At 34.3% G+C, this 15,019-nt stretch overlaps 2 protein-coding genes and 1 pseudogene across 2 annotated transcripts; 1 reads left to right on the forward strand and 2 right to left on the reverse strand.

The window, feature by feature from the left end:
- The first annotated feature begins 3,071 nt into the window (after nt 1–3,071).
- On the forward strand, nt 3,072–5,982 carry LOC125828252 (uncharacterized; annotated as a pseudogene).
- An 805-nt stretch (nt 5,983–6,787) lies between these two features.
- Nucleotides 6,788–7,838, reverse strand: LOC125828248 (uncharacterized). The gene is made up of 2 exons (XM_049507563.1): nt 7,488–7,838; nt 6,788–7,228 (listed from the first exon to the last, which is right to left on the reverse strand). Exons 1-2 carry the CDS (start codon nt 7,836–7,838, stop codon nt 6,788–6,790), a joined length of 792 nt encoding a protein of 263 aa, XP_049363520.1.
- A 69-nt stretch (nt 7,839–7,907) lies between these two features.
- LOC125828253 (uncharacterized) lies at nt 7,908–9,577 on the reverse strand. The gene is made up of 3 exons (XM_049507567.1): nt 8,994–9,577; nt 8,214–8,764; nt 7,908–8,098 (listed from the first exon to the last, which is right to left on the reverse strand). Exons 1-3 carry the CDS (start codon nt 9,575–9,577, stop codon nt 7,908–7,910), a joined length of 1,326 nt encoding a protein of 441 aa, XP_049363524.1.
- Nucleotides 9,578–15,019: the final 5,442 nt, after the last annotated feature.

Raw genomic sequence — 15,019 nt, forward strand, 5'->3', positions numbered from 1 at the left:
TTGGAATCAGCAACCATGTGAGGAGCATACCTGGAGAGTTGGTTAAACTTGAGCCCATACTCTTGGACAGTCATGTTACCCTGCCTTAAGTTCATAAATTCCTGGGCCCTTGCTTCTCTCAACTCTATGGGGAAAAACCTGTCTAGAAAGGTTTCGCTGAAACATTCCCAAGTAATAGGAGCGCATCTGTACCCCTGTTCTCCTTCCACTGAGTATACCAGATATGAGCTACATCCTTAAGTTGGTAAGATGCTAACTCAACCCGATCATTCCCAGTGACCTGCATCACCTCAAAGATCTTCTTGATCTCATCCAAGAAATTCTGGGGATCTTCACCAGTCTGCGATCCTAAGAACTCTGGAGGATTCATCCTAACAAAGTCACGGACCCTTGCTGCTGCTGATCCACCATTTGCATTCACAGGAGCTTGAACCCGCTGATTGTTCTGGTTAGCGACACTCTGAGCCAACATCTGAATGGCATTCCTGAATTCAGCATTTGAGACTTCCTGATCTGGAACTGGAGGAGCTGCGTTTGCGTTCCTGGCATTCGCATTCCTAGCATAAGCTCTACGAGGAGGCATGATCACTGAAACGTAGAACGTCGAGTTAGAATGGAATTAGATCATACCTTACGCACGATAAGAGTAACAAGAAAATGAAGATTTTTCCTAAGACACTTTGTAGCCTCCCTCTCATTAGATGTGGTGCGCACTACACACCCATGAAAATGACTCTCCTAGTGCGACTTTTCAGACATCCTAGGACACTTAAACCTAATGCTCTGATACCAAGTTTGTCACGCCCCAAGCTACCCCCAAGACGCGGACACGGGACCTAGGACAACAAGTGATCCCAAGCTAACCCTGCTGGCATGATCATGGAGCATACTAAAGATAATAAACTGATGCGGAAGCTAATTCATAATTAAATCTGAAAAGATGGGAATACCCATATACTATAACTGAATATATGAATCTGAGAGTTTAATACAAAGAAATATCAAACTCAAAACACTTAGCTGAATCTAATTATGTCTGAAAAAAGCCTCTAACTGACTAGAAATGTTGGGACATGCCCCAACTAGATCTAGCAAAACTGAAACTAAAGACTGAAATACTGAAAAGAAACTCATGACTAGTGTCCCCGAAGAATGAGGACTCACCAACTGATTCTGCTGAACTGAAGATCGGGAATCGATCTAAGCGTGATCTGGATGTTGAGAACCTGAACCTACATCACGAGAAGATGTAGCGCACGTATGCGTCAGTACTTGTAAGGTACTGAGCATACAGGATGGAGTAAAGCTGAAATAACATATAACTGAACAAAGCATACTGAGCAATGAAATAATCTGAACATGATATAGATACTGAATACTGAGCTAACTGAATGCAATGACCAATTTATAACATGCTGACTGAATACTGAATGAACTGTAAATGTGGTCAATGCAATAGAGTCTGACTGAACTGTGGGAGCTACTAATAACCGACATAAAACCACATGAGCTTAAATGTGGAGTCCGATGTATACGCCCATCGAGAAGACCCAATATACCCTGCCAGAGGTATAAAGGCATGCCTGGCGTGATCACTAAACTGATGTTGCCCACAGAGGGGACTTACACCTACGTGGCTCGTAGTTTTGGGACTATATGGGTACGCTGAAACCCTAGTCCAACTCGGTATTATGCTACTCCCAATGAATTAAGTAGTTAACTGGTTATGACTGAATTTCTGTAAATACTGGATAGCTCGAACTGAACATGCAAACTGGGAATGCAACATTAATCTGATAATGATGCATTCATAAACTGAGGCATGTATAACTGAATACTGAAATATCTGACCTAGCATGTGTAATTCAAGAACTAAAGAAATACATAGCTAGGGTTCTGAAATTCATGCGATAAACTGAGCAATAACATGATAATCTGATTTGGAACATTTAAACAACTAATTCATGATGATCTGCTATAATTCTAGAAACCCTAGGTCTGTTCATAATCATGGAATCAAGAATCTGACTGAATTTTAGGGACCTAATGGGCGAAAGGAACCCACTAGTGAAATCCCACATACCTGGTGACGAATTCCACGGAGAAATCTTTCGATTTCAGGGCTGGAACTGAAGGAAACTTGCTGTGTTCTTGAACTAGGATTCTTGACTTCTTTTCTCCTTTTAGCGTTCTAATTCTTCTAAGTTTGATTAATGATTTGACTTAGGTAAGTTCTAGTTATGTTTCTAGGCTTAAACTAATTAAAACCTCATGATTTAGGGTCTAAACGACGTATCTGAGGGGTTAAACGAAATAGGAAAAGACCAAAGGACCCCTGAATTAACTTCTGTCGGAGTGATCTACGGATTGGACCTACGGGCGTAGGTCAATCTACGGTCCGTAGATTGCGTCCGTAAGTCAAGCCTGCTCGACAGGCCTTCACTAAAATGAGCATAACTTTTTACTCGGAGGTCGGAATTTAGCAAACTCGGTGGCGTTGGAAAGATAATTAAATTATCTATCTAACCATAGGTAAAGGGTCACATAATTCATCTTGTGCTAAAAGTTATGACCATCTGAAGTTGACCCATTAGAATTTTCAGCTAACTGGCTGCTAATCTTCGATCTACGGTCAGACCTACGGACCGTGGATCGAATGACGGTCCGTACTGGTCAACCGTAGTTCGGGACTGAAGCTGGGCTTTTGGGGCATCGATCCACGGACACGAACTACGGTCCGTGACCTGACTTACGGACCGTGAGTCCGGCCGTGGGTCAACACTTAGCCAAATTTTCTAACTGAGTTCTGAGAAAGTTTTCTGTCACGAACCACGGACCTGCAGGACGGACCGTAAGTCTATCTACGGTCCGTGGATGGTGTCCGTGAGTGCCACCTGTAACACCAGAAATCTGAAATCTCTATTTTCGAATACGGAGTGTTACAATATGTGTCTGGTACATCATCTCCACCACCACCCAAAAGGAGAAAGAAAATTGATACACCTAAAACAAAGGTGTTGGAACCTGAATTGCCAGAGCAGTTAAGGCCGCCATTAAACAAGTCATTTTCAATGCCGGATGAAGCACCTACCCCACCTGCTAATGCATCTTTTGCCCATGTCTCTTCACAAGTCCAAAAAGATAAGTCTGTATATCCCGATATTGAAGAACTGAAACAACTTATGAAGGAATACGTAAGTAATAGTATTAATTTATATTTATTTGCTTATTCATAAATACAAAACTGAATTATAATTTTTTTTGAATAGGTTGACAGTAAATTTGAGTATCTTGTGAATTTGATAAAGGCAAACCACTCTGAGATGATGAATTCTAGGAATAGGGAGGACGACAACCAACCATAGGTATTGTATTGTATATCTGTTTTGTTTGTGTGTTTTAACTTTCATAGCTCATTTTGTTAAAAAAATAATTCTTGAAGGATTTGGGCGGCAAGTCTACGCCGTGCATTGTTGAAGTATCCGGTAAAGAAGTCAATGATGGACATCAAACAAGTACCTGCAAGTTTGATCAACAACCAACCTCACCGATACAGATGGATTTTGCCATTAATGACCAAGATATTGGTGTATCTGATTTTGATGTTGAAGATCAGGTTTATTTTTACTTTATTCATTGCGGATATTTAATTAAACAAGTTATCAGTAACATAGTTTGTTTGAAAAAAACTTGTTTAAAAAAATACAGACTGAAGATACATTGAAGAATCATCAAGAAATGAAGGAAGTTTCAGAACTTCAATCATTAGATGCAAATGTTCATCATACTGCAGAAACAACTGAGCATAAGAAGGTACTATTGTCATCATAAATTGACTATTAGTATACATCAACTTTGTAGTGATACATCAAAATGTGCCATTATAATACATTGCAGTTTTCTTGTGTGATTATGATACATCCAATTTTTGTGTGTATGATACTTTACATTTTTAATTATATGTGTATATGATACATTCCATTACAAGGTACATACAAGTGTGATTATGATACATTGCTGTTTATTTGTGTGATTTGTATACATCAAATTTTTGTGTATATGATACCTTACATTTTTAATTATATGTGTATATGATACATTCCATTGCAAGATACATATCAGTGTGTCTAAATAAAATTGATTGTCTACTATATGTAATCTGTCTAGATAATTATATGTGTATCATTTATATATCATATGGTTTATCAAATCTTATTTAATTATCAATTTGAATCATATAGGATTCTACAACATCTGGTACAATATCATCTGAAACTCGAGAAGGCATGCATACACTTATTGCTGATCTAGGAAGATTGCCTATTCCTGTTAAACCAGTTAGTGCAGCAAATCCACAGGAGTTAACCAATAGCCAAATTTTACTTTCGGACAGTCAATTACCCACTGATATTCCAATCACAGAGATTGTTGTCCGACGTAATACAAATACTCCTCTTGCACGTATCAGGATGCCTTTAAAAATCTGCAAATCTCCTTATTTGACTTCATTTGGGTCAAGTGAAAAAGAAAAAGAGGTCACGGAGGATGTAATCCGTCCAAATTTTCCATTTGAAGGTTGTGAGATCACAAATCAATCCCCGTCATAACTGATTGATGAGTTTATTCAGTGGGTTACTACAGGTCTTCTCAAAACACATGCCAAAAAGTAAGTTTTATACTTTTTACTACATTTGTTCAATTTTGAAATTACAAATCTTGTTGCACTTTTAAATAACATCTTTTCTTTACACTTTATAAAACAGGAAACCAACAGAGGATAAGTACAGAGCAAAAGCCTTTTCTTTAGGTTTTGAAATGATGGATTATGTTGTTTGCATATCCGTCCAATAAAAATTGGTTCTATGCCATGTCTCAGCCCAAAAACTGCTGGACTGATCAGGTAAATATGACATGTATATGTAAATTTCATGTTTATGCTACATTAAATTGAAATGTATCATATTTAGTTATCTTGATGTATATGATACATTCATTTAATAGGTGTTATATACATATTAATTCAGTATCTAACTTTTTATTTTCATGTTTTTCTTTTTAAATGTATACTTATGTTTATAATGTTTTGTGTAGCACATGGATGTTGTTTTTTACTATCTTCGTAAAAAATCAAAACTTCGCAGCATGAATTAATATAGATACACAATAGTCAATTGTTTGTTCAGTTCAAATATCAAAAATACCCATGAAAGGTATTATAACAATGTGGTTGATGATGATACTAGTACCCAAGAACACATTGATCGTGTTGTAGCTGTATATGTACATGAGGGGTCAATAACCAACGTCATGAAAGGATTTTCAATACCAGCTGCATTACCATGGCATCTTGTGGACGATGTTTACATTCCGGTTAATTGTGATGGAAAGTTCCATTGGGTGTTAGCTGTTGTTGAATTGAATCGGAGGTTGATACGCGTGTATAACTCTTCTATAGGTACAAGAAAACAACAACATTATGAGGAGATAAAAAGTTGTCAAGGATGCTACCTTCTTACCTCCTTGACAGTGGTTTCTTTGAAAAAAATGAGTGGACAATCTGGCCAGAACTTGATGCATATAAGGACAAACAAACTGGTACACTTTTGGAGTCACATGTTCCTTTCAATATTGAATACGTTCAAGACATCATGCAACAAGAAAAGGATAGCATGTAAGTATTTAAATTATTGACTACAATCATATGTGTAAGTTTTTTTTACAAATTTTTATTCTGCATTTTGTTGTAGGGACTGCGAGTTATATGTAGCTATATTTGCAGAGTTTTTGAGTGACCAACTTGTTATACCACCTGATATTGATGGCCATCTACCAAATTATCTTTACAATAGATATGCAGCATTGTTGTGGATATACGGCAGCGACAAGTTCAAGGGTGGATATATAAGTGAGAATGACGATCCACCAAAGCCTAAGAGTCAATTCACAACACCAACTGAACAAGATTTTGTTAACATAGATTAGCACTTAATAGGGATTGCATGAACAACTTTTCATGTTGTTTTGTTTTGAAGACAAATTCACTTTTTTTATGTGTTTCTCTAAAAACTTAGTACAGTATTTTGTTATTTATTAAAATTGTGTTTTCACTATATTGCTTTAGATTAATTTGTTGCTTTATAACGTTAAGCCCCACAATCATCACTGTTTGACTTTAAGTAGTCTGATAGTTTACTGACAAAATGATATATATGATGCATAAGTCGTAATGTATATTATGCATGAATGTTATTCACATATACCAAGTACATTTATGTATAAGCCACTTAAATTATACGAATGTATATGATACATTATGTATATCTACAAAAACATAACACAACAAACTTTTAAATTGAACTTCAACACTGCTAAGGTAAAATATATCAAAATTATAAATGTATCAAATACAATTTTAAGAGTTTTAATGTGTGCTTCATTAATAGTCTTCAGTGTATATGATACAACATAATGTGGTGTATATGATACATACAAAACACGTTTGCAAAAGTAAATTTTGGGACACTTAATTTTGTTTAAAACATTATCATGGTATTGAATCAATATTTTATTCATTTACACAATAATTATGTTTCGCAATTTATACATTAAGAATAAGAATAATTTTATATTTAATATAAGATTGGCACATTGTTATGAACTAATGCATTTAGTTGAACAACAAAATAAATTGTTTAACAATACACTTTATTTAATCCAACTACTAAAAGCGAAAAATACATATAATCGAAGAAAGAAAAACACAAATATCCTATTTTAAAACATTATTTCAATTCTCTTTCGGGAAGAAAGTACAAGTCCTCATGTTGTGACCTTCTTGTCCACATTGCCCACAAGAATTCTTGTTCACTGTTATCTTCTCATCCGCGTTTTTCTTTCTTCGATTCCTTGGTCGTCCAGCCAACCTTCTGTACCTAGGTGGCAAGACAATTTCATCTAAAACATAGTCTGGAACGGTCCAATCCTCCTTATCTGGCATTGGAACCATTGCAACCTCGTAGGTTTTTTCTAATGCATCCGGCTTGTAGTAATCAGAGCAATATGGATACATATCTATAACATTCTTGTGCTTCAAAACTGCAATTGCGTGTTCGCAAGGTATCTCATCATATTGAAATCTTCCACACGCACATATTTTCCGCTCAAGGCATACAATGTATCTTCTTCCGGCTTGATAAACTGAAAAAATATACTCAGACAATGGGACAACCTGAAAATAATTAGAAGTTATTGATACATTACAGAATATGACATTTACATATCATTTCTCAAAAAAAGGGATATGAAGGATACATTCAATTTTTGTGTGTATGATACATTACATAATATGACATTTACATATCATTTCTCAAAAAAAGGGATATGAAGGATACATCCAATTTTTGTGTGTATGATACTTTACTTTAGGATACAATGCAAATCAGAGCTGCTGATACATCAAACAGAAATATAGGGATATTGATAAATACCTTCATGTTTGAACTTTTAGATGCGTTTACAATCAATACCTCCTCAAATCTTCGGCCCAATGTGTCATTTGTATATGACGCTATTTCTCTATTTTTATAGTTCCAACTACCAAATAGAAGTCTAGCTTCCTCCAAGAAGTCTATTATAGTTAACCGACGTGCATCAACAAGGCAACCATTGATACACTCTGCGATGTTTGAAGTCATCATTCTACCTCTGTTTACTATTGAATGAACTCTTGACCACTTCTCATACCCAGCATCCTCAAGGTAATCCTTTACCCTATGATCAACTTTCACCACCTTAGCCATTAATTTATCAAAATCTTCTTTTCTGTATGCCTTTGCCATTGAGTAAAATATATCACTTAGTGTGTTTTTACTCATTTTGAAGTTTGAACATACATTCTTCCAAAGATGCTATATGCATGCACAATGAGGTACATTTGGGAACACAATGCTTACACTCTTCATAATACTTTCATTTCTATCTGATACAATACACATGTTTTCACGCTCGCCAAATGCATTTTTGAATTGTTCGAAGAACCATGTCCACGAACAGTCTTTTTCAGTGTCTACAACACCATATGCCAACGGAAATATGCAACCTATTTACAAAGCAACACACATTTAACTATATTATACATAACTCTTACACTAAGATACATTGATTATACACTGAAAACAAAGTTCAAAATTATGTCAGTATTACAAAAGTCATACCTGCACCATCGAGTGTGCTCGCTGATACAAAAGTACCTTTGTACGCCCCGCCAAGATGTGCAGCATCCACTACAACTACTGGTCTGCAATAGTCAAACCTTCTTATCAATGGCCGTAGTGCTATGAAAAGATACATGAATTGATTATTTTCCGTCTTTTGCATCCTTATATATGAATTTGGATACACATTATTTAGCATCCATATGTATCTTGGCATCTGCTTATATCCTTCTGATGGTTTACCCTTTAGCATTTCCAGTGCACGTTCCTTAGCACGCCATGCTTGCTGGTATGATATTTCAACCCCATATATTGCTCGAATATCTTCAATTACATCTTGCAGCGTATGAATTCGTTTATGATTAAACAACTTGGGGGCAGTCACACCACTAATAAATCCAACTGTTGCTTGTACTTTTGTAAGTATCCTATCCCGCATCGGACACATATGTTCATTGTTAAAGTACCTCACTTTGAATACATCAGATTTCTTTCTGCACGAAGACCTTAAAGTCCACCCACATTCATCACTAAAGCAAACTAACACATAGTTGTACACATTTTTTCATTAGATTAAGTCACATAACAAAAACACTGTCAAAGTTTTCCACAAATAATGTAACTGTAATAATAAAGAACACAACAATCATAATACTTACTATTTTGTTTAAATCATCAAACACCAACGAAGTTATCAATACAATAGAAACTAGAATTATACTAATTATATGCATAAACCGAAGAAAAACAAATCAAATTAGAGCTAAAACAGTCCAATACCTTTTTTTATCCGATCTTTTCACTTTGAAATTGAAGTTGTTCTTTATTTTATATTTCGCCATTACAACGATGAGTGTTCCTTTATCCTTATACAACTGGCCTGTCTTCACATCCGTACTATTGGAATCAGTTATGTAATTTGTAGCATTCAATTCTGGAATATAATCTAAATCACAAATTCTCGATTCGACCAGAGCAAGAGCTTCAGTATCTCTTTTTGTACCTTCCACGCATATGATTTCACCGGATGAACAATCAAAGTTATGTATCTCCCCAACCATTTTCTCAGTTGTATCAATACATAACGGATACATGCCGATTCCAGGCTCATTTCTTCTTACTTCCAAATAAAGTTTCACACCCATGTCGTTCCTGATTTTCAATGGACATGTGTTTCCGTCTACGATGTATCGAATTTCAACATCTTTTCTAACACCGTCGATCTCCAACTTTGCTAAAATCAACGCTTTAAGATTCATAAATGAAATTGATTCTCCAACGACAATTCCATCAACCTTGTAACTTTCGTAATTAATATCGCTTAACCAAATTCCAGAATGTCGTAATAAAATTGTGATATTCATCGTCTAAAGCTGTTTTTTTCAAGTTCTTAGAATGTAGATCCACTTTATCATGATAAATTTGGTAAGCTGAAGGAGCTCTGATTTGAAATTTGAATTTATCAATTAGTTACGTAATTGAATTGAAGATTTACAATCTTTCAGCGTGAATTATGGCATTTATAGTTATTAAATAAAATCTACGTTATTGTTTCCTTCTAAAACGCAACAGCTATTAACTAGAATGTATCAACCCTTATGTATCCCGTGCACAACGCTATGTATCCCACAATTAACATTTTTAAGGGATTTTTGGTAAATATAAAACTAGAAGGGATAGCATGTTATTTAGTAGTTATAATATGTGGTTTCTATAATTTATACTTATAAAAATACTATTGGGTTATTGGTTAGGTTTTTTCTATTGGGTAAACCGATAATCCAATAAGACGGTAATATTTACTACTATATCCTTCCTAAATATTAAATATTAATAATTTAATATATAACTAGACACTATAACTATAACTATATCAAATTATCAGTACTCTATCCACTTCACACTAGGCCACCTGTTTACTCAAAACCTAAAGACTAAGAGGGTTCACAATTGTAGCTAGTTGATTTTAGTTTTAGTTTTAGTCTTGTTAGACTATTTGATTTTAGTTTTATTTTTAGTTTGTAACTGTATGCTAGTTGTTCATATTTGAGTTGACACATCCATCTATTTTTACTTGTCCATATTTGAGTTGACACATCCTTAAGAAGTAATTAATAAAATGATAAGTTTACTATATCAATTTTTGAATAGAAAAGCGAACAACCTAAATTGTCAAGCTTTCCCTCTCCTCAATGTCTCAAAATGCTCAAAGCCTGATCCCAACAAAGTATAAGGTTATTTTGATATCCTATTCACTCAAATGAAGGTCTTGAATATTCAAACTTACCTAATTCTAACTTTTTGGAAGGTCTAACGAATAATTAATAGGTTATTATATCAAACCCGAGGTTTTCATGATCAACTCACTCTCATTCACATAGTTTTACCCCTATTAACCTCTCTTGAGCAGTTCATATGCTCAATAAGTCATTTTTATAAAGTTTCTAGATTCCTGATGTGAGGCAAAAAATATATATTTTAATCATTATTTACCTCACATTTACAATTTATACCTGTTTTATTTTAGCATGAATTTTATAGATTGTGCTAAATGGTGTATTTTATTTGTAGGAGTAAATTGGTGTAAAGTTAAAAAAGTTTGGAGTTAAAACGAATTAAAAATGTGGAAGGTTGAAGAAGGATATCAAGCAGATAGCATAATGAATTAAATTTTATAAAATAATATACGCTGGAATCAAAAGTTGCAGTTTCAATATGATCAAATGCCACGTGTCAACCACGAAGGCAATATTCCATGGAAGTCGGCTACAGCAAACGGTTTTCACGCGGAATCCAATTATGTTAAGGTTTTTGGGTTCCTAATTTATTTTGGACTCAATTACTACTTGGATTTTCTACATCTATAAATAATTCATGAAAATAATTATTAGAGAGATCAAAATATAGTAGATCAATTAGGAGGAGATCAATCATAGGGCATCAAAGTATAAAGTTGTAAATACTTTTTAGGGTTCTTTTCTTTTCTTTTTTTCTTAGATATTAGTGGTTAAACGCCCTTGTTCTGGGGCTGTAGCTACGGATTAATTGTTGAATATTAAAGGTTTTTGAATTAATTCTTGGTTATCGTTTAAGTTACTTTTATATTCTTGTTTTATATTTTTTGACTGGTCATCTAGAGATAAATATATTGTCTATTCTTAAAATCTAGAGAGGAAAGGGTAGATAGACCAGAGAATATAGAAAGTTCGATCTTCCATTGAGTTGATGTATGTTCAAGAGTGACGCCCGGACGAACAACTTGCTTGGTTACGAAACATGATGAAATATAAATGCTCGCCACTTAGGCCTGCTATCCCCGCTCAACGATGTAGTTAGACAGCTAACTGGAGTAGGCGACTAGAGGTCGAGAGACCCGACTCATACAATTAACCCTATAAATCAGTAACTTGATAACCAAAATTAGTTTATTGCCTGATATACGATACATGAAATCCGATATATGTTGTAGCCCTGGAATTATCCCAATCACTATAAGTAATATTATTATTTCATTCTTGCATTCTTTTCCTTACAAATAAAATCAAGCACTTTTGACACTCTTAAATAAATAATTAGACTAGTATAATTTAGTAAATAGTTAATCGACAAGTCCTTTGAGTTTGATAATTCAGTTCTTTTAAGAGCCATTATATTACTTGTGCGACCATGTACACTTGTGTGTGCAATTGGGAGCAACAAATTTTTGACGCCGCTACCGGGGCCCTAGAAATTAACTATTCTTCTAGGTTATACTTTTTTTTTTTAAGTTAGTTTTTTTTCCTGACCAATTAATTATTATTATTATTATTCTTTCTTTGAATAATTTGGTACTCTTATTGATATGGATGATAGGAATAAATCGTGGTTGGGTGATGAATGCCATTTATGTGGTCGTCAATATATTCATTGGAATGGTTGTCCTAAATCTTATTCCCTTCCCCCGAACCCCTATTATGATCCTTCTGTTATTTGTGATGTTGGTAGGGGCTATGAAGCGGAGAACGCAAAACAAGAGGCACGTAATGTGAATTCATTTATGGAATGTACGGACATGTTGGACAAAGTTAATTCAAAATTCACAGAACAAATATTTGAATGCACGGAAGAGCACAAAAAAATCTTGAAACCGTTGGATAAGCTTGACGCTATTCAATTAGAAATTACAGTCCCTGAATTAGAAGAGATTGAAGCCCAACAAAGAGAAAGTTATGGAGAAACGGAGATAGTGAGTCAATTTTCGATACAAGGACAAACTCAACTTCTAAAGTTAGAAGAGTCTATCCGTGATGGTCTCACATACATGACAACCCAACTAATTGAAGGAAGAGTTGAGCTCACACAAGAAATAGATCAATTTGGCTCAAATATTCATGACTTGGAGTCTGACTTGAACAAAACGATTAAGGCGTCTGAAGCCCAATTACCAATTGTCGTGGATGATGACCAACTAGTGGAGAAAAAAGAGGAATTCCAACCATTCAACTATACCTTATTCTTTAATATCGATGTTGAGAAAGAGTAAAAAAGTGAGAATGTTGTAAAAAATGGTGCTTTGGAGTTAAGGCAACTTGAATCTCATTTAAAACACTTTTCTATAAAATCTAAACTAATGGATGAGTGTATAGATGAGGTACAAGGCCACTACATCTTAAAGTTTTTTAGTCCACGTAGACAAAACGACATTCCTCACCTAAGGGTCAAGAAGTGCAAGATGCGACATATATTACTTGGTTCCTTTATGTTTATACCACCTCCCCTTGAGAGGAGCAGAAAAATAGATGCAAAGTTAGGGGTACAATTCATAAGTTCAAAGTGGAAAGAAAAGTAGTGAATTTACTTGTGTCGTGCTGCGACGTTAAATTAGACACTTATTGGGAGGCAACTCAATTTATAGTGTAATTTCTTATTTTTTTTGTGTTGTTTTTACAGGTTTTGGAGAAGTCTGAGTATCCGAAATTTGAAGCTAAAGAGCACGTTTGAGCTTAAGTGTGGGGTGACGACCCTCGATGAAAATTAAGAGATCATGCTACTAGATAGGCCTAAAGGCATCAGGGAGTTTTTCTAACCCTTGTTTTAAATTTTACTTGATGCTTTGGGGATATAGCACCTTTTTAAGTATGGGGTGGAGGAATGAATTCCTAGTTTTTACTGTTTTATTGAGTCTTTTCTTTTTAGGATGGGTTCCTTAGCTTTTGTTTTCGGTTCTTTTCCTGAGGATAGTCCTTTTGAACCGAGTGTCTTTTATTTTTCTTAGGAATAATTTTTCTTTTAATTTTTTTTTTGAGAGAAAAGAAAAAACTCCTTTGAGTGGTGTGATACTTGTTATTTAGGTCTAATTTTTTAGTAGTACTTTCTTGTGAATGCTTGATTGATAAGGAAATTGCAGACTCTTTGACACCTAAGCTCATGGTTGTGACTTTATTTATAGCTTATTTTATTTTGTAGTTTGTTATGATCTTGTCTCTCTTAGAAGTGGAATTGATCTATCTTGATTGATATTTGTGTCATGTGTGGTGAGAATTTGTTTATTCCATATTTTGCATCTTAGTCTAGAACTTGCCCTACATGTTATTGAAGCGAAATAAAAAATGTTACTTTGTTTAGGAGATGATAATAGGTTTTCTTTGATTTGTCTGGTAAATTTTAGTCTTTTAAGATATTATATCACTACTTATCCCTTTTGAGCTTGTACCCTTTTGTTGGTAGCCATATTTTTCCCTTAACTCTTTTGTTCAATCCCTAATTTTTGCTCCTTGCTTCTTTGAGCATTATAGCATAGACTTATTCTAATTGTTAATTCTGAAGAAAAAAAGATGATTGAGTGAAAAGGTAATCAATGATAGCTACAAAGGGCTTAAAAGATCCTCTTTGAAAGAATGTGACATGAAGGGGGAAAAAAAGAACAAAAGAATGTGACATGAAAAAAAATTTGATTGAAGCATTCTTGATATGATGAGAATTACTTGTGAAATAATTGTTGAAGAAAGGGCTGAAAATAAAGAGAAGACAATAATGGGTGATGAAGTCTAAAATTGCAAAGTGCTTAATAAAGTGTAAGTCATTATTATATAATTTTCCTAACCTGTCCCCTAGCCTACATTACAACCCGTTAAAATCCTATTTGATTCTATTCAAGCATGCTTAATTAGTAGAATTGTACATAATGGACAAGCATATAGTTCTTTGCGCATACATGTGAATTTTCTTTGTGAGTGTGAGAGTTGTTCTTGATATGAAGTCCTTAATTTATATTCAATCTTTTTAATTGAGTGTGTGGACTATTTCTTCTTGTGAAGACACTTGTTTCGTGATGGATAGATGATTTTATTAACTGTCTTTGATAAAAGTAGGGAAGCAAACTTAAATTTGATGAGTTCAAAGTCCTTCCTTGAGGTTAGGAGGTTAGAGGTTTGTTGTTTATATGGATGTTTTGCATAATGATTGAGAAGTGTACTTGATGTTTTGAAATTGGTATATGGCCTAATTGTTTGTATAAACCAAAGTGATGACATTCCTAATATGAGTTTTTGAGATGAGCTTCAATGTTTGCTCGAGTACAAACAAAAATTAAAGTGTGGGTGTTGATGTGAGGCCAAAAATATATATTGTAATCATTATTTGTCTCACATTTACTATTTATATCTTCCCTTTTTGAGCACGAATTTTATGGATTGTGCTAAATAGTATATTTTATTTATAGGAGTAAATTGGTGTAAAGTTAAAAAAGTTTAAAGCTAAAATGAATTAAAGATGGAAAGTTGAAGAAGGAAATCAAACAGGCAGCTTAATGAATTAAATTTTACAAA

The sequence above is a fragment of the Solanum verrucosum genome, unplaced genomic scaffold (genome assembly GCF_900185275.1).
Source record: "Solanum verrucosum unplaced genomic scaffold, falcon-dt-bn FXZP01000047.1, whole genome shotgun sequence".
NCBI classification, from domain to species: domain Eukaryota; kingdom Viridiplantae; phylum Streptophyta; class Magnoliopsida; order Solanales; family Solanaceae; genus Solanum; species Solanum verrucosum.